We start from the raw sequence: 27,495 nt of genomic DNA, 5'->3' as shown, positions 1-27,495 counted from the left end.
GGCTGAGTACAGGGCTACGGTGGGAAACTTTGTCACATGGTGTGAACAGAATCATCTACAGCTTAAAGTGAAAAAGACTAAGGAGCTGGTGGTGGACCTGAGGAGAGCTAACGCACCGGTGACCCCTGTTTCCATTCAAGGGGTCAGTGTGGACATGGTGGAGGATTACAAATACCTGGGGATATGAATTGAGAATAAACTGGACTGGTCAAAGAACACTGAGGCTGTCTACAAGAAGGGTCAGAGCCGTCTCTATATCATGAGGAGACTGAGGTCCTTTAACATCTGCCGGACGATGCCGAGGATGTTCTACGAGTCTGTAGTGGCCAGTGCTATCCTGTTTGCTGTTGTGTGCTGGGGCAGCAGGCTGAGGGTAGCAGACACCAACAAAATTAACAAACTCATTCGTAAAGCCAGTTATGTTGTGGGGATGGAACTGGACTCTCTGATAGTGGTGTCTGAAAGGAGGATGCTGTCCAAGTTGCATGCCATCTTGGACAATGTCTCCCATCCACTCCATAATGTACTGGTTAGGCACAGGAGTACATTCAGCCAGAGACTCATTCCACCGAGATGCAACACTGAGTGTCATAGGAAGTCATTCCTACCTGTGCCTATCAAACTTTACAACACCTCCCTCGGAGTGTCAGACACCCTGAGCCAATAGGCTGGTGTTGGACTAATTTCCACTTGGCATAATTTACTTATTATTATTTAAATATTTATGATTTTATATTGCTATATTTCTACACTATTCTTGGTTGGTGCGACTGTAACAAAACCAATTTTCCCTCAGGATCAATAAAGTATGTCTGTCTGTCTGTTTATCATTATATCCCAAGAAGTTTCTTCCTTCACTACTCCCCCTCTCTCAGTTTTTGCCCATTCTTCAAATTTGTCTGTCCTGCTGCAGTCGCATTGCTTCCCCAGCACTAATAGCGCCTCCATCTATCTTTGAATCATCCGCATACCTTGACACAAAGCCAGCAATTCCATTATCCAAATCATTGACAAATAATTTGAAAAGCAGCGGACAGACTACTGCCCCATGAAGACCACTAGTCACTGCTAGCCAACCAGAAAAGGCTCCTTTAATTCCCATTCGCTCCCTCTTGGCTGTTAGCCATTCCTCCCATCCATGCCAGTATATCTACTGATTTTTATCCTGTTAAACAGTCTCATGTGTGACACCTTATCAGATGCCTTCTGAAAACCCAAGTAAATGATATCCACTGCCTCTCGGTTGTCCATCATGCTTATGACTTCCTCGAAGAACTCTAACAGATTTGTCAGGCAAGATTTCCCTGTACAGAAGCTATGCTGGCTTTGACTTATTTTATCATTAGTCTCCGAGTACCCCAAAACCTCATCTCTAATAATACTCAAACACTTCCCCAGCATGAGGTGAGGCTAACTGGACTATGATTTGCTTTCCTTTGCCTTCCTCCCTTCTCAAATAGTCGATTGTCATTTGCAATCTTCCTGTCCTCCGGGACCATGCCAGAAGCAAGTGATTCTTGACAGGTCATGAGCAATGCTGGGTAAATCTCCTCTGCACCCTTTCTATCATGTCCACATCCTTCCTGTAGTGAGGCAACCAGAATTTAGCAAATTACTCCAAGTGGGGTCTGACCAGGGTCCTGTATACCTGCAGCATAACCAATCGGCGCTGAAACTAAATCCCACGGAAGGCCAATGCACCGTATGCCTTCTTAATCACAGAGTCAACCTGCATAGCAGCTTTGAGTGTCCAATGGACTCGGACCCCCAAGATTCCTCTGATCCTCCACACTGCCATGAGTCCTACCATTATTGCTATATTCTGCCATCATATTTGACCTACCAAAATGAACCACCTCACACATTTCTGGGCTGAACTCCATTTGCCACTTCTCAGCCCAGTTTTGCAGCCTATCAATATCCCGCTGTAACCTTTGACAGCCATCCACACTATCCAGAACATCCCCAACTTTTGTGTTACCAGCAAATTTACTAACCTATCCCTCCACTTCCTCATCCATGTTATTTATAAACATCACGAAGAGTTGGGGTCCGAGAGCAGATCCCTGAGGCGCTCCACTGGTGACCGACCTCCATGCAGAATATGACCCAACTACAACCACTCTTTGCCTACTGTGGGGAAACCACTTCTGGATCCAGAAAGCAATGTCCTCTTGGATCCCATGCCTGCTTACATTCTCAATAAGCCTTGAATGGGGTACCTTGTTAAAGATCATCTGAAAATCCAAGCGAAAAACATCCGTTGCTTCTGCTTTATCTATCTTGCCTGTTATTTCCTCAAAGTATTCCAAGTGATTTGTCAGACACTATTTTCTCTAAAGGAATCCTGCTGACTTTGGCCTATTTCATCATGCATCCCCAATTACAGTACCCAAAAACACTCACCCTTAATACACTCTAACATCTTCCTGACCACTGAGGTCAGACTAACTGTCCTACAATTTTCTTTCTTCTGCCCTCCCTCACTTCTTAAAGAGTGGAGTGATATTTGCAACTTTCCAGTTTGCCAGAACCGTTCCAAAATCTAGTGATTCGTGATAGATCATTACTCATTACTTTAAATGAAAACTTAGGGGGAGCTTCTTCATTCAGAGTCGGGGAGAGTGTGCAGCGAGCTGCCAGAGCAAGTGACAGGGACGATTTCAACCTTTAAGAGAAGTTTGCTTATGTTCATGGATGAGAAGTATATGGAGGGCTATGGTCCAGGTGGAAGTTGTTGGAACTCGGCAGATTAATGCTTTAGGACGGACAAGATTTTTCTGTGCTGTAGTATTCTATGACTTTAATGCCTTCACAATCTCTTCAGCTACCTCTTTCCGCACCCTGGTGTGTTCACTTTCAGGCTTTTCAGCTTCCAAAACACGTTCTCTCCTTTGTAAAAGCAGTGGGTGGCTTCAATCTGCAGGAGAATTGGGAAAGTCAGATTGGTGTGAGATCACAACAGAGGGAATGTATTGAATGCTTACGAAATGGATTTTTAGAGCAGCTGATGGTTGAGCCTACTCGGGGAACTGCTATCTTAGATTGGGTGTTGTGTAATAACCCAGATCTTGTTAGGGAGGTTAATGTAAAGGAACCATCAGAAGGCAGTGATCATAATGATTGAATTCCTGCTGCAGTTTCTAAGGGAGAAGCATACGTCACATGCATAGTATCACAATGGAATAAAGGGAATTACAGAGGCATGAGAGAGGTTATTCCCCAGGTGGATTTGAGAAGGATACTGGTGGGGATGATGTCAAAGCAGAAGTGGCTGACGTTTCTGGGAATAGTTCATAATGTACAGAATAGGTCATAATCTCCCGCAGTAGTAGTTCACAAACGGCGGGGCTAGGCTACCGTGGCTGACAAAGGAAGTTATGGACTGTATAAAAGCCAAGGAAAGTGCTTTTCAGGTAGCAGAAGTGAGTAGGAAGTTAGATAATTGGGTAGCTTTGAAAATCCAACAACAGGAAACTGCAAAAAGCTATATGAAGGGGAAAGGTGAAATATCGCAGCAAACTAGACAATAATATACACCATTATAAAAAATGCGAAAGGGAGGTGATAGTTTATTTTGGACCTCTGGAAAATGATGCTCATGAGGTGGAAATGGGGAAGAGATGGTAGATGAACTTGATAGGTACTTTGCATCTGTCTTCTCTGTGGAAGACACAGCAGTGTGCCAGAGATCCGTGAGTGTCAGGGAGCAGGAGTGAATGTCATTGTTATTACAACGGAAAACGTGCGAGGCAAACTCAGGTTCTTAAAGTGGATAAGACACCTGGACCAGAAGAAGTACATCATAGAGCCCTGTGTAACATTTTAGAAACAAATCAGCAGCAATACAGTTTACACCGGAGTCTGGTTTTGATGTTAAAACCATTATCTTTATTAGTAACTACTTATAATATTTTAAGTTAAACAAATTAAACAAAAGTTAACAGTGTTATGCGTATAAATATGGGTAAATATAACTCCTAAACTATCGAGCCTGGGGGATCAAGGCTTAGAGTCTGGAGATGGTAACGTAGGAAACTTCAGTAATCGGAGGAATAAATGATCAGAGAAAGATACTTGTAGTCCAGGGTAATTGTAGAGAGAAGGCAATTATGTCGAATTCCACAGGTAAACGCAAACTGTCGTCGAAGATTTTGTTCGTTGAATCGATCCAAAATCCACTTAGATATATCAGACGAATGTTGTCTTCAAGTGACTACCACATAACATATCCAGGTAAGGGTTAACTTCAAGTGGTCCCACATTACATTCCTAAATCTACTCCTTTGGATTATACGAAGTGACAGACACACATTCTGGAGCAAACCTTGCCCTGGCAGTTCTAAATAAAAGTCTTACTCAGACTACGAGAGTAGCTGTTCTGTCTCCCTCGTTCCGACTGTGTGTGTGTGTCTCATATCTATCTATATGTATCGCGCTCTCTCTAAATCTCTATCTCGCTCTCTCTCTCTGAGCTGAGAAAGCTGCTGGCTGACGTCACTGTTAGTCCCGCCTCACTCAGGAACTTTCTTAAAGTGACAGTCCACAGCAAACGAAACCGAGGGATTCGTAACACCTGAGAGAGGTTGCTGAAGAGATAACAGATGCAATGGTCATGACCTGTCAAAAATCACTTGACAAGGGGTCCCTTGCAGAAATACACATCAATGTGGTCAACAAAAGGAAAGAAAAATCGAAAGTACATGAAATACAAACAATAAGGCAGTAAGTAATTTTTACACTCCGTTGATGTGACTGTAACGAAACCCCATTTCCCTCGGGATCAATCAAGTATGTCTGTCTGTCTGTCTGTGTAGAAAATGCCAAAAGAAATCAGACACAATCCAACACATTTCAGGACTCTACAGCAGTTTAACTCAATCTGATTAATTACAAAGGTACAATCAGTGGCAAATATGATTCACCAAAACCTTGCTTTAAAATACAAACGCATGAATGCCCTCCATCACTTCATCGAGGCACCGTAAGTTCAAGCCTGATCCACCTTTAGAGTCAAAATCTTACAAATTATATGATAATCAATACATTATATCAGATAGGACAATCTATAATAACCATCTGGATACAATATTACAGGATAAACAAGCAGGAACAAGTCCCTCAATAGACCAAAGCATTCCCAACACACACACGTTCCTCGGCCAGTGCAGCACCTCACAACAGGAATTGTTTGTGTCATCAGTCAGATAACTGAATGATTTTCTCTGTCAATCAGCTTCGAAATGTTGCTACTCTGTCATTCGTTGCCACACCCTGTTGCTGATTCCCTTCTCCTCATCATACGTTCTTACGCCGACCATCGTTCAGAGCCTCAAACAATGCCCTGTGTGGACCCACCTCTGGTTTCTGACCCTGCTCCATTGAACATCAAACTAATGGTTTCCCATTCAGCTTTCAGTGTTTGGAGGACAGTGGTGTTTTCTAACAACCCTTCAGAAGCAGGGAAAATGACAAATAATGTGGAAATGAGCCCTGAATAGGGAGGTTAACAACTAATGTCATTCTTCCTCAGCCCAAAGATTTGAGGGGCGAAGAACATCTCAGACAGAACTGCAGTCAGCTCGACTTCCTCAATCTGCAGAAAATTCAAGGGAAACCTCTTCACCCACAGAGTAGTGACTGGAACCCCCCCCCCCCCCCCACAGGGAGAGTGAGAGATGAACAACAAGGGAAGATGTAAAAGGACTGTCGCAAACAGTATCACTGGCAGGGTCCAGCCGGCATGAGTTAACTCTCTACTGTACACTAGGTGTGTTGTAAATTCACTAAATACCGGAGACAGTTTAAAATAGAACTGATTTATTTGTCACTGATCCAGTCCCATTAAAGGTGAAGGTGCAGCAGAAGAAACTCCTCCCATGCCCAGTGACCAGGGTGCAGAACTGGGTGTGGTGAGCAGCAGCAATAATTGCAGAGTTCAGCACCGACAGTCACTGTCGAAATTGCATTCAGCAACGGTGATGGACAAATATCCAGCATGCAGCTCATTGAAACTTTCTCCCCAGTGTGAACCCGGTAGTGTGTCACAAGTGTAACATGCTGCAATGTTTCACTGCTCATGTAATGGCCTCTCTGTAATGTTTCACTGCTGAGGTAATGGTTTCTCTGTAGCAGAGATAACAGGGTTGTGGTGTGCGATGCTATCCAATGAGAGAAATGTTCTTTCATTGAGTCTGGAAGAGAGATTTTCACGGTCGCTTGCTGGGACAGATGAGAAGACACAAATGGAGAAAATGGGCCCTTATTTTTTCTTTACTAACCCTATAGTGAAAGTAAGAATTATGGAGCTCAGTCCTTTAATGACATACTGTGTACTGTTTGTTATTTCGGGGAACTGATACGTAACAGGGGACACATCGCGCAGCATCCACCCAAACGAGATTTCTTTAGTCTGGCCGTGCTGGGGGTGGGGGGAACACCCCCTATATTAAGCTGCTAGGCGAAGTGAGAGTTACATAAGGTTAGATGACTGAGTGAATCCCTTTCCACATTCACAGCAGGAGAAAGGCCTCTACCCAATGTGAACTCGCTGGTGTCTCTGCAGTTGAGATGATGAAGCGAATCCCTTCCCACAGTCTAAGCAGGTGTACGGTCTCTCCCCAGTGTGAACTGACTGGTGCACTTGTAGGTTGGATGACCGAGTGAATCCTTTCCCACACTCTGAGCAGGTGAATGGCCTCTCCCCAGAGTGAACTCGCTGATGTACCTTCAGTTGAGATGACTGAGTGAATCCCTTCCCACAGTCCGAGCAGGTGAACAGCCACTCCCTGTTGTGAACTTGCTGGTGAGCAATTAGGGAGGACAAACGAATGAATCCCTTCCCACAGTCTGAGCAAGTGAATGGCCTTTCTTCAGTGTGAACTCTCTGATGTATCTTCAGTTTAGATGACCGAGCGAATCCCTTCCCACAGTCTGAGCAGGTGAATGGCCTCTCTCCAGAGTGAACTCTCTGATGTATCTTCACTTGAGATGACCGAGTGAATCCCTTCCCACAGTCTGAGCAGGTGAATGGCCTCTCTCCAGTGTGAACTGATTGGTGTACCTTCAAATTAGATGAGCAAATGAATCCCATCCCACAGTCTGAGCAGCTGAACGGCCTCTCTCCAGTGTGAACTCGCTGATGTACCTTCAGTTGAGATGACTGAGTGAATCCCTTCCCGCAGTCTGAGCAGGTGAATGGCCTCTCTCCAGTGTGAACTCGCTGATGTACCTTCAGTTGAGATGACTGAGTGAATCCCTTCCCACAGTCTGAGCAGGTGAATGGCCTCTCTCCAGTGTGAACTCTCTGATGTATCTTCAGTTTAGATGACTGAGTGAATCCCTTCCCACAGTCTGAGCAGGTGAAAGGCCTCTTTCCAGTGTGAACTGATTGGTGTACCTTCAAATTAGATGAGCAAATGAATCCCATCCCACAGTCTGAGCAGCTGAACGGCCTCTCTCCAGTGTGAACTCGCTGATGTACCTTCAGTTGAGATGACTGAGTGAATCCCTTCCCACAGTCTGAGCAGGTGAATGGCCTCTCTCCAGAGTGAACTCTCTGATGTATCTTCAGTTTAGATGACTGAGTGAATCCGTTCCCACAGTCTGAGCAGGTGAAAGGCCTCTCTCCAGTGTGAACTGATTGGTGTACCTTCAAATTAGATGAGCAAATGAATCCCATCCCACAGTCTGAGCAGCTGAACGGCCTCTCCCCGGTGTGAACTCGTTGATGTACCTTCAATTGAGATGAGCAACTGAATTTCTTCCCACAGTCTGAGCAGGTGAACGGCCGCTCCCTGGTGTGACTTTCCTGGTGAGCCATTAGGTCAGATGACCAAGTGAATCCTTCCCCACAAATTCAGCAGGCGGCCATCCTCTTCCCAATGTGAATTAACTGGTGTGTCCACAGGTGGGAAGACTTTCTGAATCCCTTCTCACACACAGAACAGGTGAATGGCCTTGTCCCAGTCTGAACTCGCTGATGTACCTTCAGTTGTGATGAGCAAGTGAATCCCTTCCCACAGTCTGAGCAGGAAGGATGATCCAGTGAATCCCTTGCTCCACTTCTTAAATATCTGGACAGAGACAACAAAACTGGTGTGTTGTGTTCGAGATTCCCGTAGACAAGGGCTTCGTCATTTTTAACCTGTAAAACAATTTACAAAATCCATCAATGGGTGAAGGGCATCATTGCAGTGAGAACACCTGGGTTATCAAGGTGTCATCTGGCATTAAACTGTTACAATGAAGTTCAACCCAAGCTGGAGACAGAAATCATCTTCTAACAGGACACAGAGCTGGTATCTGGAATGACCCTCAAATTCTCTGATGCTCTTCCTATCTCTATAAGAATGGGGCACTTCTGCCATGTACAGTCTGTGCCCTGGCTCCATTTGACTGTCTCCATTCCCTGTTCCCACTGAGCTGCATGGATTCCTGGGAGTGGAAGCATTGGACAGGCAGGAGGACAAAACTGTAGCTAAACTGAGAAGCCAAAGCCAAAGAGAGGGCAAAATATAGAGCAAAACCTATATGGAAGCTTTTAGAAACCAACAGAAGATGACTAAAAAAAAGCCAGATGAGCTCAGGGCATGGGATTATGATATTGTAGTCATTAATGAGTCTTGGTAGCACCCAACTGTCTGAGGCATTTAGAGGAACAAAATATCCGGGGCCTCAATATCTCTTGAAAACCCAGGTTCCCTGCACCAGTCACCTTTCAGCTTTTATTTTATCAGGCACATACAAGCTCTACACCATCAGAATTTCACTTCTGAAGGCCTCCCAGTTACCAAGTACTCCTTTGCCAGAAAACAGCCTGTCTCATAGCACACTTGTCAGATCCTTTCTGATACCATCAAAATTGACCTTTCTCCAATTCAGAATCTCAACCCGTGGTCCAGACCTCTCTTTTTCCACCTTTACTTTGAATTTCATGGATTATGATCACTAATTTCTGTCACCAGCCCTGGATCACTTCCTAACGGCTTATTGCACACTTCTACATCGGGAATTCTACGTACTGATTAAGGGCACATTTGACAAACTCTGCTGTATCTAGTCTTTTACAGTATGGGAGTCCCAGTCAATATATGGAAAGTTAAAATCATTTACTGAATCAACCTTTGTTTCTTGGCATGGTCTGCAATCTCTCTACAAATTTGTTCCTCTAAATCACTCAGACTGTTGGGTGCAACTAAGTCCCAATCATGGCTACAATATCGTAATTCCCTGTCCTGAGCTCATCAGGCTTTCCTATGATGCTTCTTGCATTGTGATATACACAGCTCAGCACTTTCATCACACCATGCTCAACCATTTGATCACTGACTCTATCTGAGGTATGAATAACATCTGACTGGTGTCAAGAAAACAAACTCTCCCTCATTGGCACAAAAACAAAGGAGCTGATTGTGGACAACAGGAGGATTGGAGACAGGCTAACCCATATTGACATCAAGATATCAATGGATCTGGGGTTGAGAGGGTGAACAGCTTTAAGATCCTCAGCAGAAACATCAACAAGGATCTCACATGGTCTGTACATACCGGCCGTGTTGTGAAAAGAGCACAGGAGCCCCTTTTTCACCTCAGATCATTGAAGACATTTGGTATGGGCCCAAATCTTAAGAGCATTCTACAGGGAGACAATTGAGAGCATCCTGACTGGCTGCATCACTGCCTGGTATGTGAACTGTACTTCCCTCAATCTCAGGAACCTGCAGAGAGTGGTGCAGACAGACCAGCGCATCTGTAGATGTGAACTTCCCATGATTTAGGGGATTTACAGAGACAGGAGTTTATAAGGGGCCCAAAGGATATTGGGGACCCAATTCATCACAACCACAAACTGTTCCTGCTGCTACCATCCAGGAAACGGTCCCACAGCAAAAGGACTAATAGGCTTCGGGACATCATCTTCTACCAGGCCATCAGACTGATTAATTCATGCTGATGGAATTGCATTTCTGCTATATTGACTATCCTATGTACAAACTATTTATTAGAAATTACTATAACTTACACATTGCACATTTAGATTGAGATGTAACGTAAAGATTCCTACCCCTCATGTATATAACAGACTCCCAGCTGATCCAGAATTCATCCATTTCAAGTTCCAACTCCTTAAGGTGCAGGGTTACAAGCTGCAGCTGGATGTACATCTTGTAAGTGAGGGCATCAGGGACACTGGAGATCTCCCCACCTTCCCACCAATGTCCCCTCTAATTTGTAATGACCGGTGTGTACATAAATCTTGTACTGTGCATTTTTTTACCCAGTGACAAAATGTGCATAGTGATTTTTATATAGTGAGGTATTCATTTTAACAGCTAGCAAATCACTGTCAATAAGAACTTTGATCTCCTCTGGGTTCGATCGAGTTCATCTGCTCTCTCACACTATATAGCAGGCCTGTAGATAGAAAGATAGATAGATAGATACTTTATTCATCCCCATGGGGAAATTCAACATTATTTACAATGTCCCATACACTTGTTATAGCAAAACTAATTACATACAATACTTAACTCAGTAAAAATATGATATGCATCTAAATCACTCTCTCAAAAAGCATTAATAATAGCTTTTAAAAAGTTCTTAAGTAGTTTACTTAATACATTGAGTCCTAACCCCGGCACTTTAACATATCTTACTCCTGGCGGTTGAATTGTTAAGCCGAATGGCATTGGGGAGTATTGATCTCTTCATCCTGTCTGAGGAGCATTGCATCGATAGCAACCTGTCGCTGAAACTGCTTCTCTGTCTCTGGATGGTGCTATGTAGAGGATGTTCAGGGTTTTCCATAATTGACCGTAGCCTACTCAGGGCCCTTCGCTCTGCTACCGATGTTATACTCTCCAGTACTTTGCCCACGACAGAGCCCGCCTTCCTTACCAGCTTATTAAGATGTGAGGCGTCCCTCTTCTTAATGCTGCCTCCCCAACATGCCACCACAAAGAAGAGGGCGCTCTCCACAACTGACCTATAGAACATCTTCAGCATCTCACTACAGACATTGAATGACACCAACCTTCTAAGGAAGTACAGTCGACTCTGTGCCTTCCTGCACAAGGCATCTGTGTTGGCAGTCTAGTCTAGCTTCTCGTCTAACTGTACTCCCAGATACTTGTAGGTCAATGAAGGATTTTCTCACCAAAGGTCTTGCATATTGTCCGTAAGTGGTTTGTTTGCTAAATTATGGTTTAAAAAGTCAGAGTTTCAAATATCACTCCACTTCTTCCCATTTGTAAATTTTCCAGCAACTTTTGCATCACCACAATACACATAGGTAACACCAGTTTCTATATTGGACATAAATATTTCCCCTGAAACCTCCTGAGGAATTAAGGATACATACATAAAAAAACATTTTGACCCTATGTAAGCTCTGGCTAAAAGAATATTTGGGACTGAACAGGAATTTTTGAACTGAAGTCAACTTTGTGTTCAGTGGTTTGCTAAGACAGGCTCATTACCAGTTCTCTGTGGCTTGCAGAGAGACACACTGAGAGCTGATAACATTATGCATTGCACCCTCATTAGCTGATAACATTATACATTGTACCCTCATTTGAGTGAAGGGAGGAGAACTCGCTGATAAGGACAGGAATGAACATCTGTCTGTAATTAAGTCAGGGCCTTGCAATGGGAATAACTGATAAGGACTGAACAGTACATCCACCTGTAATTAAAACCTTCGTTTAGCAAACTCTCTTATCTATGTAATTAAGTTTTGCAATAGTAAAGTCTGGGGCTTACTATATATAAATGTCTGGGTTCATGTATAAATACACGGCTGTAACCTGACTGAGTCAGTCCACTTGTCAGATGGTGGCAGTGCTTACGTGCCTTCCCTTTGACAACTGGGTCTCAAACTCCTGCAGGAGAATGCGCAATAAACCGTGGTGACGATAAGAACCTGGTCTCCCAAGTTTTATTCAGATTCCACTTTAACGTTTAGCGTCTCGAACAGGATCCCAATATAGGGAGTGCCAAGCAGACTGGCTGAGTAAGCGGCTGGACCACTCTGGGGACGGTGGAGACTGACTGGGCACTCAATAGTTATTTTATCTTTCGTCGCTCTCTGTTTGTTCCTTTCGGGGTATGGTCCCTCGCCCAAGGCTAATCGTATACCTTGACGGGATCAGGAAAGAATCTGTTGGGAGACTCGTATGAGGGAGGCAAAATTTTACTAAGTGGGCAGGAGGCGGTTCCAGGTAAATTTCACTAAGTAGACAGGAGGCAGACGTGCCGGGTAAATTTATTAAATGAGCATGAAGTGCCAGCCGGGTAAATTTATTAAATGGACAGGAGGTGTCAGCTGGGTAAATGTATCTGTTTGTTAATTAAGCAGGAGGCTTTGTACTGGGTAAATTACTTAGAGAACATGGGTCAATTGCAGTCGATTGATATGAGTGGGCCGGGAGCAGCCCTACACAATGTGTGAGAGTTTTCCAGACAAGGAAAAAGATTTGCGCATGTTGAGTGCAGCACTGAATAAGAAATTGGGGGACAAAATCTGGCCACTGTGGGGGAACCAGGGATATTACCTCATGAGAACAAGCAGTAAATTTGATATGGAAAAAAACTGTGGAAAGAAGTGGAAATTGTTGGAAAGGGAATGGAAGGATAAGGCAGATGCAAAGTGGAACGGTACATTATTAGCAAGTTGGAGGAATAATGCATGTGACAAAGGGTACGTTCAGCAGGAGGAACGCCAAAGTTTGGGAGATGCTAAAAGCGGTGCGTGAATGGGTGGATAGATGAAGAAAACAAGAGCAGGGAAAACAACATAAGCAAACTGAGTCTAGCCTAGATAGGAGAGAATGGCAGGAATGTCAGTCTGAAGTTCGAACTGATAGGGAAACAAGAGATCCCAAACCCATGTCTGGCATACCAACCCTGTTACAGGACAGTGACTGTGATGAGGTGTGGGCACCCAAGGTACTCCCCCCCCAACACCTCACCAGGAGCCGAGTGCACCCAGTGCTCCCGAACCCCAATCCTCCCAGTACTCAGATACGGTGACCACTCAGGTAAAACAGTGGCGGCAGGGAAGGGGGAGGTCCCTATACCATTAGATTCAGAAAGGGAATACCTACGATTATTCCGAGACAGGGAGGGAAGGATCCAATAGAACCCCAGAGGTAATTGCTCCACAAAGACATTGGCTCAATGGAAGAAGCGAGAGAGTGGTAGTGGAGGATTGCTACTCTGAGTGGTGGCCTGTGACTAGTGGTGTGCCAGAGGGATCATTGCTGGGTCCATTGCTATTTGTTATCTATATCAATGATCTGGATGATAATGTGGCAAATTGGATCAGCAAATTTGCCGATGATACAAAAATTGGAGGTGTAGTTGACAGTGAGGAAGGTTTTCAAAGCTTGCAGAGGGATTTGGACTAGTTGGAGGAATGGGCTGAAAAATGGCAGATGGAGTTTAATGCGGACAAGTGTGATGTATTGCACTTCGGAAGGTCAAACCAAGGTAAAACATACAAGGTAAATGGTAGGACACTGAGGAGTGCAGTAGAACAGAGGGATCCGGGAGTACAGATACATAATTCCCTAAAAGTGGCATCACAAGTTGTAAAGAGAGCTTTAGGTACATTGGCCTTTATAAATCAAAGTATTGAGTATAAGAGTTGGAATGTAATGGTGAAGTTGTATAAGAGTTGGAATGTAATGGTGAAGTTGTATAAGACATTGGTGAGACAGAATTTGGAGTATTGTGTGCAGTTTTGGTCACCTAATTACAGGAGGGGTATTAATAAGATTGAAAGAATGCAGAGAAGGTTTACAAGGATGTTGCTGGGACTTGAGAAACCGAGTTACAGAGAAAGGTTGAATAGGTTAGGACTTTATTCCCTGGAGCATAGGGGAATGAGCGGTGATTTGATAGAGATGTATAAAATTATGATGGGTATAGATAGAGTGAATGCAAGCAGGCTTTTGCCACTGAGGCCAGGGGGAAAAAAAACTAGAGGTCATGGGTGAAGGGGGAAAAGTTTAAAGGGAACATCAGTGGGGGGCTTCTTCATTCAGGGAGTTGTGGGAGTGTGGAATGAGCTGCCAGAGGAAGTGGTGAATGCGGGCTCACTTTCGACATTTAAGAGAAACTTGGGTAGGTATATGGAAGAGAGGGGTTTGGAGGGATATGGCCCAGGTGCGGGTAAGTGGGACTAGGCAGAAAAATGGTTTGGCACAGCCAAGAAGGGCCAAAAGGCCTGTTTCTGTGCTGTAATGTTCTATGGTTCTAAAGGCAATTGCCCACCCGAATGCTGTCCAGTCCACCAGCAGCAGGAGGAGGGACAGCCCTTAGTGATTCCTGTGTATGCACCCTGGAAGCCTCAAGAAATGATAATGATCATGAATCAGGTCCCAGGTAGAAAAGAAAAACCAGCACAGTTTGCTCAGTGTGTCCGCAGTACTATCCAAATGTTTAATGCGACCCTGCAAGATTTATTCAGTCTCTGCTACATGATTCTCTCAGCTGTTGAGGGGCGGAAATGGAAGGCAGGATTGAGATACCAAACCTATCAGGAGTTACAGGTGGGAATCCAGAATGAGAATGAATAGACAGACCAGATCATCCAAGCCTTGGAAAGGGCTTTCCAGAAACCTGTAAACATCACTGAAGTACTTAAATGCAAACCTAAGCCTGGGGAATCGGGACCAGACTATTGGGAGTGATTTGTGGCCTGCTACGGCACTTTCGCAGGAGACTGAGTCTTTAATGATGGGAATCCGTTCCCCAGTTTAACACCTTACTGCTCCAATGCTTAGCAACTAAGATAGCCAACATGATTAAAACAAATAATATGGATTGGCCTGACAATGATCGAAATCGAATGCGAAGAGCTTTGACATATTATTGGGACCTGACATTGTGTGCTGTATCTGGGGATAAGAAATGGAAACAAAAACCTACCAAGGGACAGGTGGGGATAACAACCTGTATAGAAATTGACAATCAATGATGCTTCCTACCGTGAGTACCACCCCTCAGGAAGAGCCCAGTGTAATATTGCAAGTTGCTGGAATTCCTGTTCCGTTTATGATTGATATGGGGCAATCACAACCACTCTCGATCAGGAAATAGTATCGGAAAAGGAATTCCAGCCATCAGACAATCACTCTGTTTGGGTTTGAATGAATGGAATGTACGTATCCACGTACCCAGCCACTGCAGGTGGAATTCTAGGGGAACCAGTGTGAGGTTTTATTTACAGTCACCACCAGTTGGGGTGTAATCTAGCAGAGAGAGACTTGCTCTGTCCGTTGGAAGTCGAGATTCTCTGCGTGGACAAGGGTGTCACCCTGGGACTAGTGAACAACCGACAGCTTCCCCAGTTACTGACACCCCCCCCAGTGGTGGGCACTTAATCTGGACTCCACTGCGTTTGAACCCCTTCTGCCAGCGGCCGACCCTCATGTGACTCTGTGCTATGACCCTCCGGGGTGCTCAACTGAGGAAAGCCAGTATTATGCCCCCCTCGAGGGACAGAAGTTCCCAGTAATGGTGATTGGAGAGGTTAAAGGAAAAGAGGGCAGTGCATTACTGGCCAAAGTTCCAGATTTCCTTTGGCGACATACAGGACTGGTTGTTCCCCATACTACCGTCAGGGTTTGCCCCGGGTTCAAACCAAAGACCCTGGGGTTCCTTGCCTACACCCTGATGAAACAAGCCTCTAGCAACGAGGGAGACTGGCAAAACTTGGTCGCAGGACAACTCCATTACTGGAAGGAGTCTGAGGTGAAGTCAGGACATCTTGTAAAACACTCTATCAATATTGACTGAACCCTAGACGTTGTACCCCGTCTCTGGGCAACCTCAGGCCATGAAGACGGCCGCACCAACTGCCCCCCATCTGGATCACTGTGAAAGATCCTCCCATCCATTCTGCAATACGCCCTAAAGCCTGAGTAAATGTTTTATGAGGATATGAAGTTCTTTTGTGGATCCAGCAGGAAAACAATATTCTGACTATGTGATAGTGACGGACAGTGAAGTAATTGAGCAGGCCTCTTTTGAAGCAGCTGTCTCCACCCAGGAGGCTGAGCCGTTTGCTCTGACTCGTGCCTGTATCCTAGCAACAGATAAAAGTGCGAACGTTCACACAGACTCCCATTATGCATTTGGAGCTGTACATGACTACGGGGCTCTCTGGGAACAGGGGGGTTCCTGACTTGCTTTGGCCACCCCATTAGTAATGCCACCTTTATAAACAACTTACTCACCGCTCTACAGCTACCTCGAGTTTTGACTATTATTAATGTGTGGCCCACACCCGCCAGTCGGACTGGGTCACTAAAGGCAATGCTTTACCAGATCAGACAGCGAAAAGTGTGGCACAGTCCTCAGTAGTTGTAGTCTCCTCGGGTTCCCATCAAGCAATCCTCCGTGACTTAAGCAGAACGAGTTTGCCAGACATGTGGGAGGTACGTACTTCAGCGGGACGCCTCTGATGAGGAGCGCAAACTGTAGTTCCAGATGGGGTGCCAGAAAGACCCCGACCTAGGTTTTTGGATCACCCCAGCGGGACAGGTTTGTGTTCCTACACAGTTTTTACCAATATTGGTCGATTATATACAGAACTGTACACACCTGGGAAAGGAGGGAATGGTTGGTAACCAGCACACTGGGTATGACTCCCTTGACAGATGGACCTTTTTCCTGTCTACAAGTTGATTTTATTGAATTGCCTAGAGTACATTGCTATTGATACTGCTTAGATATTATAGATGTGTTTAGTAGATGGTTTGAAGCTATTCCAACTACCACCAATACAGCTATGACTGTTGTGAAGGTATTATTACAGGAAGTAATTCCCAGGTACGGCCTGCCAGAGATGCTGAGCTCTGACAATGGCCCACATATTGTGGTGACAGTGAACAAAGAGGTATGTAACAAACTAACTATGAGGCAATAATTCCACTGTACACACCACCCACGGACTGCTGGCATAGTGGAAAGAGTCAATGGCACTCTGAAGAGTAAATTGGCCAAACTAACGGTGGTTACTGGACTCACTTGGTTGAAGGACCTACCATTAGCCCTATTCCACATGCGGGTTACCCCACAGGGGAAAACAGTGTTGTCACCAGCTGAAATCATCATGAGGACACCCTGGGAACCAAGACCTTGTATACCATTGTTGCCAGAAAGTCTACCAGCAAAATTCAAAATTCATACTCTTGGGGAAGAGATGGGAAATAACCAAAATTCTCCAAGCATTACATACACAGGTATGACAGGCTTACAAGGAAGAGAACTACCCCGCAGAGAGGAGTGACTATCCCACCCAAGAACCTGGGAATATTGTTCGGATCAAGAACTGGGATTGTGGGAAACTTGGATCTCGGTGGAGACAACCATATCAGGTGTTACTGACAACTCCACGGCTGTGAAACTGAAGGGGCAATCTCGTTGGATACACTGAACAGTCTGCAATCGTGTTACTGAAGGAACTGAGTAGAATGACTCTTGGACTAAAGGAAAATGTATTGTCTGATAGTGGTATTCATGCTTATGTCTTTGACAGGGCTCACCCCAGCATCCGGGGGGCACCCATGTTAACACCTTTGTCTGTCACACCGATGCCAAACAGGTAGAACTAGGGGCCTGCTGGGTTTGTGCTGAAATTCCGCAGCATGGTAAACTATGATTCCAATGTCAGTAATCCCGCTCAACCAGAGTGAGGAACTCTCAGCCTGGGCTTTCTCAAACAACACCCGGGGAAGTGAGGTGAGGGACTGTGGTATTATCAGCGATGAATGTGGCTGTCAGTGTTCTGAGGGATGGTATCTCAGGCTCCCACCAAACGCAACTTCCTAGACTGGGAAACATGCATCCTGGCCATACTTGCAGGTGCCCAGCAGCGGAGAGGAATAACTGAGACTGAGTGATTTTGGATGATCACTTTTCTCTCCTATGGAGTAGCCAGGAATTCACCAGAGATTATCAATTTGGCTACAGCACTTGAGCTGGCCACAATACTGCAGAGGCCCTGACAGAAACACAGGCCCAAGTAACAGAAATATCCACTGAAATGAGTGCAATCCGGCAAACAGTCGTACAGAATCGTATGGCTTTAGATTTTATCCTCGCTGAGAAAGGGGGAATCTGTGTTATTATTGAAACAGAATGCTGCACCTATATCCCTGATCAGTCTAACATTACATCCCTCTCCGAGCACACTGCCAAGGAGATTGACAGCATCAAGAAAGTAGAGCAGGATTTACACGGGTTCACTGAAGGTTCGAAATGGTGGTCTTTGAAGGCCTGTTTGTTAATATATGGGGCATGATATTGCATTATGGCCTAATAGTTGTGCATATCATTGTAATAATAACTGTTGTACACTGTTTCTTCCTACTGATAAGTCAATGCTGTACTCAGTTGCTTTCTCTGTAAAAAAAAACTACTGCTTTGTTGATCATGTAATGATCAAAAGGAGGGAATGATAAAGTATGCAAAAGGGTTAACACTTGGTTAAACAATAGCAGCCTGCTTTTCTGAAAGAAACTGCTGATGAGCACCAGATGTGCTAAGCCATGCTGAGCCCTATTTCTTCTTGATGGAAGCTAGCTCGGGTTCCAGGATGCTCATCTCCTTGTGCACTCACGTGTAGAGATAGGACAGCTTCAGTCAGTTCTCTGTGTGTAAGCCATTATGACTATTTTGTAATTTGTCTTTAGGGGCTGTCATGTAGTAAATAACTTTGGCTCCAGCCTACCTTGTGTGGTGGGTATCTGGACAGATATATCTGTGGTGTAAGGGGAATTGTTAGTCAGTTAGTGGATTGGGCAGGAACAGTCATAGACTCTTCCTGTTTGAGTGACTAACTGAATAAGCCCCGGGTGCTTGGAATAAAGAGTTTGTATTTATACGGTCTCTGAGTGACTTTATCCGGATTCGACTTTGACAGAATGGGAGTGGTTTTAAAGGACTGGGCTGCTGGAAACATATTACCAGACCTAGAGTGATTGCAACTGGATCTGACAGAGGCATAACTGGTTCCTCTGGGCACATTCAGTCTCACTTCCAACTATTTCCTTCCTTCCTTTGTACAGGTATGTAATCTCTAAAGGACCAGTGTTTGAGTAAATGAGACTCACCAAACTTTCTCCTGTCTGAATCACTGGATTCTCTGAGTCAGATGGGTTCTCTCCAGTTGATGCTCTCAATCCTCGGGCTGGTTCACTTGTTGATGTTCCACTGTCTTCAGTTGTGGTTTGCTTCCAGTTGAGGTTTTTCTTCCGATAAATCTCTCACCGCAGAAAAATAATGAAAATAATTATTTTTAACATGAAAAATAATGAAGCACGTTAACAATAGAAAGAACAAAATATTTCTGCTTAATGTTACTAAGAAGAAAACTCACTGAAATTTAAATGTTGAAGGCAAATATAATGATCTCAGTAAACAATCTTTTATTGTCCCTCACACGTCACAAAACGAAATGGGAGAAGAAGCAGCCATCATTCAGTATGGTAAGACATAAGACACAGGAACAGAATTAGGTGATTCGATCCATCTGGTCTGCCCCACCACTCAACCATGGCTGATTTTTATTCCAACACCATATTCCTGCCTTCCTCCTGTAACCCTGAAGCGACTTAGCAATCATCAATATATTAATCTCTGTCATAAACGTACCCAAATGGCAGCCTCGACCACCCTCTACAGCAACAAATTCCACAAATCAGACATCCTTTGGCTGAAGAAATTTTTCTCACCTCAATTTTAAAGGGAAGCATCTTTATTCTGAGACAGTGCTATCAGATCACAGATTCTCTGTCTAATGGAAACATCCTCTCCATGTCCACTGTATCCAGGCTTTTCAGCATTCGGTAGGTTTACTTAACCAACCCCTCCCCTTTCACCCCCGTCTGAACTCCATTGAGCACAGGTCCAGAATCATCAAATGCTCCTCATACATAAAGCCGATCATTTCTGAGATAATTCTTGCAAACCTTGTTAGCAACACACCACGTGATCGTGCGTCACAAAGCGGGGGACGGGGCATATCTGCGGCACATAGCCTCACGTGACCTGTTGGCTGGACTCCCCTTTCAGTTCTACGGAAATAGACAGCCTGGGCTCCTGGTTTGGATCGCTCAATGCAGATTCAGTGAAGTCGATACATTTCTGACGAGCCCAGATAACTGGGTACTAAATGAGTAATTGGCCCTCAGTTCGGGGCTCACGGCCAACATCGGATCTCCCCGCTCGGGATCGGTCTCAATACTCACCGATGGGAAAGTGATATCTTCGGCCCGCAGACAGTGATCCCGAATCCGCAGAACGCAACCCGCCTGGAGACTGTGAGCATGCGCAAAGTGATTGGTGCATCATCCGGAGGGCGGGGCCTCGGAAGCAACGCACATATGCTGCCCATCTGCGGTTAAATGGGAGGGGCAAAGTGGATCACGTGACCCCCCTCTCCCGGGCAGTTATTCCAGCTACCCATTACTCTGTGGACAGAAGCAAACTTGCCACTCACATCTCCTCTCACCCTAAATGTATTAGACATTTCAACCACCAGGAAAAATATATCGTCTGTCCACTCTATTTATTCCTCTCGTAACCTTGTAAACGTCCATCTAGTCTCACCCCAGCCAGCGCCGCTCTAGAGAAAACAACACAAGTTTGTGCAGCCTCTCGTTATAGCTCATGCCCTCTAATCCAGGCAATATCCTGGTAAACCTCTTCCACACCCTCTCCAAAGCCCCGACATCCTTCCGAGAATGGGGGCGCCCAGAACTGTCAGAAACACTCCAGATGTGGTCTAACTAGTTTTATAAAGCTGTGTTACGAACTGTAACGTTTTAGAAACTAACCAGCAGCAACAGAGTTCACACTGGAGTCTGGTTTTAATGTTAAACCATTTCTTTATTAGGATCTACTTCTCATAAGTTAACGAAATAAAGGAAAGTTAACAGTGTTATGTGTGTACATGTGTAAATATAACTCCCAAACTATCGAGCCTGAGGGAAAAAAGCTCAGAGTCTTGTGATGGTAAAGTAGGAAAGTTCAGTAATCCCCGGAATAAATGATGGGAGAGAGATATTTGTAATCCAGGGTGAAACGTAGAGAAAAGGCCGTTACTTCAAAATAACCGTCGACGAAGTTCTTATCCGTTGAATCTGTCCATATACGAGTTATCAGCGAAAGTGACCTGTCACAGGAATACCGTCTACCGGGGTTGCCACACAACATACCCTGGCAATGGTTATCACAAGCGGTCCGCCAAGATATTCCACAATCCACTCCTATGGATTATACGAAGTGACAGCCACACACATTCGTTGTGGTTCCGTGTACCGATGATCAACCCACTCTTGTGGGCCGAGGAGAGTTCCAAGCCTCAGCTGCGACAAACTGAAGCGATCAGCTTTTCCAGTCTCTCTCTCTCTTTAGACTGACCGACAGCCTCTCCGCAGATCGCTCTCTCTCTCTCTCATGGATAATCCACAGTTCGCGCTGTCAGCCTGTGACTGACGTCATAGTCCCGCCTCCTCACGCCGGCGCTCTTAAAGAAACAGTCACAGTACGACCGCAGGCTCGTAACAGCTGCAACACAACTTCCCGACTTTTGAACTCAAAGCTTCAACAAATAAAGACAACCACGCCATTTGCCTTCTTAACCACCCGATCAATCTGTGCAGTCTCTTTCAGGGAGCGATGAACTTGGAGTCTGAGATCCCTCTGATCATCAACACTGTTCAGGGTTTTGCATTCTCATCCTCTACATAGCACCATCCAGAGACAGAGAAGCAGTTTCAGCGACAGGTTACTGTCGATGCAATGCTCCTCAGACAGGATGAAGAGGTCAATACTCCCCAATGCCATTAGGCTTTACAATTCTACCGCCAGGACTTAAGAACTTTTTAAAAGCTATTATTAATGCTTTTTGAGATAGTGATTTAGATGCATATCATATTTTTTACTGAGTTAAGTATTGTATGAAATTAGTTTTGCTACAACAAGTGTATGGGACATTGGAAAAAAAGTTGAATTTCCCCATGGGGATGAATAAAGTATCTGTCTATCTATCTATCTATCTTAACAGTGTACTGTCTCATACATTCGACCTACCGAGCTGCCGAGATGATCATCACTGATCAAATCTCACTGAGATTTCTCAGGACCTGTTGAATTAATTGCCAAGTGCACAGGTACGGGGCGGTACAGATACAGAGAAACACTGACTTGTGACAGCATCACAGGCAAGTACATTCAGATAATACAAGGAATACAAATTATACAATTCTCCCTCAGTAACAATATAGAAATATGTTTTACGTCATCCTGCTAATAGGACCAGAACAACACGGGCTGAGCGGCGGCTCATCTCAGGCGTTTCGGTGTGAAGGCGCGAGGCCAGGCCGCCAGTCCATTCCCTCCTCCTTCAGGTTTCACCGATCACCGTGTGTTTCTCTGTCTCTTCCTCACCCCCACCTTTTATTCTCATGTCCTGCCGAAGGGTTTCGGTCGGTAACGTTGACCGTACTCTTTTCCTAGCTGTTACCCGGACTGCTGAGTTCCTCCAGCATTTTGTGCGCGTTGCTCACATTTCCCGCATCTGCAGATTTTCTCTTGTTTGAGTTCGGGAAAGTTAACTCACTACCTACCGTCAGACCTCTCCGCTTGGGACCGGCTTCAGTACTCACCGAAGAGAAACTGTTGGTGTTACCCCGCAGAGAATAATCCGTTCCTGGCTCCCCGTCCTAGCGGGGAAGGACCCCTCCCGATCCCGAACCCTCCGCCGACCCGCTTCCACAAAGGACGAAAAAAACAACGGAGCATGCGCGATCTGTAATAGCGTCATCGGGCAGTGGGCGGGGCCTCAGAAACAAACCCAAAGGTGCTGCTGACCCGAGGTTCACGTGATTATGGGTCGCCCACGTGACCCGGAGACTCCGCTCCTCCCTTCACACGCTGCCCAATCCACCGCCACATTTCCCACATCATTTCATTATTTCCCTATCCTATTTTCATACGTACACCGGATACGTATTTAACTTTTCCCCTCCGTATCTTCCCCGATCCCTTTCCCTCCACCGCCAGGTCACAGAGTTCTCAGAGTTATAGTTTCGATTCCCATCCCGGGCAGACACACAATTCAGAACACACAGGAAATGTGCTGGTTTTATTTAAATCACTCTATGCTTATAAACACTAATTTCTATTCACATTCCTCTGGCCTCACTGGACAGGAACACTGAAACATCAAGTGAGAAACAGGTGGGACACTCAGCCCCTCTAACCATCAACAAGATAACGGCTGCTCTCCCATCTCAGCTACATGTTCCTCCCCGATCCTCATTTCCTCTATCCCTTCGATCTCCACACATCTGCCGGCCTCAGTTTTATGTGAGGACGATCACTGAGTCTTCACCGCCCTCTGTGGTGGGGATTTACAGACATTCACAACCAGCGGAGTGGAGACATTTCCCCTCATCTCAGTTCCGGACAGTCCACCCACTTTTCCAGAGACTGGGATCCCTGGTTCAACCGGTAATGATGTTGTTCATTTCAATGTGTTCACCTCTCAATCCTCGATTCTCGAAATGAAAGGGTAATCACATTTGATCTTTCTCTATCTGATGACCCACCACTCCAGGGATCAGTCTGGTGAACCTTCATTGCACTCTCTATAACAAATACTCTCTAAAAACTTTGCTAATCCTATATGGAATTAATTTACATCTTCTGTAGCCCTGTGTTTCGCCAAACACTCAACTCCCACCCCTGCCACTATTTCCAAACCCACTTCCCCCCTCAGCTGGATCCACTTCTCACTCCCCAGTTCATACCCATCTCCACCCCTCACCTCTTTTCTCTGACTATTTCCCGTCCACTCTCAGTCCAGAGGGAGGGTCTCGGCCCGAAATGTTGACGGTCCATTTCCCTCCACAAATGCTGCCTGACCCACTGAGTTACTCCGGCAGTTTGTTCTTTGGTCTGTATAACCCGTGTTAGTATGGGGATCGGGATTTTACACCATATTCCAGGGACAATCTCAACAAATCCCAAATAATTGTCACTTTGCCCGGACCATTGGCCCCGCTTGCAAGGCAACAGTCTGCCGGTGTTTGTCCCCCAATGTGGTGAATCCCTCTGCTCGCCACCACCGTGGGCTCGGGCATTTCCACAGATCAGCCCCTCCTGTCCCCACCGGGACAAACATCCTGTCCGCCCCGTCTCTCACCATCTTCATCCTTTCAGTAAAATACCCCCTCTCCTCACTTTTTATGTCGTGATCCCTCCACGGGGAAGCGGCATCAAGCGACGGATCGTGTGGTCTCCTACTACCTCCTCAGACTCCGGCTGCCGGAGACGCTTCAGAAACGCCCCCAACTTTCCTCGGATGGAAATAGATATAAATCAAAAAGCGGGACATTTTATTTGAAATTTGTTCCGCTTTAACGTGCAGTTCCAGCTGCAGCCGGAGACTGCTCAACACCCTCTCGGCTGGTCCGCCTTCACTACTGGGTGTAACCAGTGATTGACATCACTTCGCACCAATGGGAATGGCGCAGCTCTGCAATCAATTCAATTCCTCTGTTGACTGTTCGGGGAGGGGGGCGTTGGCTCGTGCTCAATTGCTCAGCCGTTAAACCGAAAAAGCTCGAGAACAGCAGCGCGTGTGTGACGTAAGGCACCGTGCTCGTGACAGCAGATGCAGATATGTGGAGACCGTGGGTGACGTCAGGCGCGTGGGGGCTCCTGTGTGACGTCACGTCAGGGGGAGCGCTTCAATTTTAAAACACCTTTTGTTTCGTACGATTTGGAACAACAAAATTAAATTTGGGTTTCAGCACTGAATCCGGTGCTGTGTGACGTAAAGTCCTGTGTCCAGTTGTTGACTGAGTGGGCAGCGCGGTTTTGTCTCGACTGGAGGCTCCAGGCTCTCCTCAGCCCCGGTTTTAACTTTGCCACCGAGCCCCGGCTGTGGGATCAGTCCCTTGTGGTTCTCCGAGGGGTTTGGTGTGAAGGGACGGCTCTGTCTGTGTGTGGGTAGAGATTATGAATGGAGTGTGGGTCCGGGTCCCGAGACGAATTAAGCTGTAAACAAGGGGGGATCTGGTGAATTGGATCAGACAGCTTACCCCGCGTGTCCTTTCAGGAAACAACAAACATTTTAATGACTGTCTAATCTTGCTGCTAACAAGATTACGTGTTACAAAATTGTGTGTTACAGAGCCCCAGAATCTAGGACAGCCGTCATGGGCTGCGAGTGCAGATAGGGAACGAGGTCACTGAATTGTACATCAGAGAAGGTCACGGGTTTGTACAGCCTCCTATGAGATCTGCTGGCACATCGGGAGTCTGAATGGGAAAGGTAATAGGGAAGGGGCTGAGGAGAGAGTTTAAACATGTTCAGGGGTGGAGGGGTACAGGAGCTGTCTCATAGATCGTTTTGATTGTTTTTTGTGTGTAATCTCACAGGTGGTGCCTGAGGAAGAAGCTCGTTGACGGAGGATACCCAGAGGCGAGTAGGTCAGTCATAGAATCAGGAATTGAATTGAATTGACTTTATTTCTTACATCCATGAAGAGTAAAAATCTTTACGTTATGCCTCCATCGAAATGTGCAACGTGCAATCATAGTAATTTATAATAGTTTATAATAAATAAAACCGACAATGTAATATAGAGTACACTCAAATCAGCATGTGTTCATCAGTCTGCTGTCCTGGTGAAGAAGCTGTCCCAGAGCCTGTCGGTCCGGCCTTTTATGTTGCGGTACCACTTCCTGGATGGTGGCAGCTGGAATAGTGACAGTGATGTGATTTCCTGTGTCACGGGTACAGACTGTCGACTCAAGTGACGAGTTTGTGTGGAGATGCAGCTTCCCCGGAGGTGGAGGAAAGAGGACACACCAACAGGTGGGACCAGCTGTGGGAAGACATGGTTTGTCAGGTCTGATGATGAGCTGAATGTACCATCACCTTCAGAGTGAATCAGAAAACCATTCTGGTGGTATTTAAAATGTCAGAAGCAGGGGCAGGCGTTGTGTCTCCATCAGCCCCTCAGTGAGATGGTTCCAGTTACAATGGGCAGGGATGAAAGCACAGTGTTTGGGGGCAGATTTCGTCACTGATTCTGACACAGTGAGAGGGTTAGTTTTGCTGTGAGGAAGCAATATTAATGGAAGAAGACACAGGAACTTCATCAATTGCCAGTTGTTCAGTAGAAGTGACCAATCTAAGTTACCTTGAGAGAAACAGATACTTGCAGTGGCGACAAAGGGGTGCAGTCTGGTTTATTTCAGGTTGGACAGGGGTGTGGAGTTTTGAAACCAATCCCTTATGGTGCCACCATCGTTAATTTAATGTGTCCAGAGTAGAGGGTCACACAGCATGGAAACAGGCCTTTGGCCGGCCATACCCGTTCTGACCATCCACTCACTGTCTACACTGGTCCCATTGATCAGCACTTGGTTCATAGCCGACTGTATCTTGGCAATTTCAATGCTCATCCACTTCGTTAATGTTGTGAAGGGACCTGCCTCCACCACCATCTTGGGCAGTGTGTTCCAGATTTCAACTACCCTCTGAGTGAAAAATCTCTTCCTCAGATCCCTCTAAACCTCTTCATCCTCTGCTTAAATCTGTGCTCTCTGATCTGTGACACGTCTGTCCCAGGATCGAGGCCGATATAGGCATCAATGAGGCCTCTGCTAAGGTTCAGCATGGGAAGTTGCTGTGGAAAGTTAGATCACACGGGATCCAGGGAGAGCTGGCTAACTGGATGCACAGTTGGCTTGATGGTAGGAAGCAGAGAGTGATGGTGGGAGGCTGTTTATTGGACTCAGGGCCCAGGCCTAGTGAGGTTCCCCAGGGTTACACCCATTGCTTTCATTATTCATTGATATTTAATTATATTTTCATTTGCACAGTTTGTTGAATTCTATGCTCTACTTGATCTTTCATTGTGTCATCCTGTTACTATTCTATAGATTTGCCAAGTGTTCCTGTAGGAAAAAAAATCTCAGGGTTATATGTGGTGACAAATGTGTACACTGATAATAAAATGTAATTTGAACTTTGAACATTGCTACTTGTCATCTAGATCAAAAATTAGGTTGAGAACGTACAGGACGTGGATAGTAGGGTTATAGCCAGTAAGTTCAAACAACTAGTTTTTCTGGAAGATATTAAGTATAAATTCTCCGCTCTGTTTCCCTCTCCGCACTTGACCACCCCCTGCCCTTACTGTCTGCCCTCTCACCCTGACGTTGGACATCAGTTCAGGGTGAAAGTGTATTATTTTCGGGGAACCTGAAGGGGAATTCTTCACTCACAGTTTGGTCAGAGTGGAATGAGCTGCCAGTAGAAGTGTTGGATGTGGGTTCGATTTAGACACGAAAGAGAAATTTGAGTGAGGACATGGATGGGAGGTGTATGTAGGCTCTGGGGCAGATAGTTGGAACCAGGCATTAACAACAAAAAACAGGTCAGCATTGACTAGAAGGGCC

At 45.6% G+C, this 27,495-nt stretch overlaps 1 protein-coding gene and 1 long non-coding RNA gene across 2 annotated transcripts in view; both read right to left on the bottom strand.

Moving 5' to 3' along the window:
- LOC140721021 (uncharacterized) overlaps window positions 1-27,495 on the bottom strand; it is a 689,868-nt gene that overhangs the window by 212,270 nt on the left and 450,103 nt on the right. The gene's annotated exons all lie outside the window — the stretch shown is intronic.
- On the bottom strand, window positions 5,676-19,249 carry LOC140721030 (uncharacterized). Its single transcript, XM_073035906.1, has 3 exons — window positions 19,125-19,249; window positions 10,067-10,416; window positions 5,676-8,146 (listed from the first exon to the last, which is right to left on the bottom strand). Exon 3 carries the CDS (start codon window positions 7,820-7,822, stop codon window positions 6,533-6,535), a length of 1,290 nt encoding a protein of 429 aa, XP_072892007.1. The 5' UTR covers window positions 7,823-8,146; window positions 10,067-10,416; window positions 19,125-19,249; the 3' UTR covers window positions 5,676-6,532.

This window comes from Hemitrygon akajei, unplaced genomic scaffold (genome assembly GCF_048418815.1).
Source record: "Hemitrygon akajei unplaced genomic scaffold, sHemAka1.3 Scf000049, whole genome shotgun sequence".
Lineage (NCBI taxonomy): Eukaryota > Metazoa > Chordata > Chondrichthyes > Myliobatiformes > Dasyatidae > Hemitrygon > Hemitrygon akajei.
Note: the sequence above shows the minus strand (reverse complement) of the source record. Positions and strands in the feature narration are given on the sequence as shown.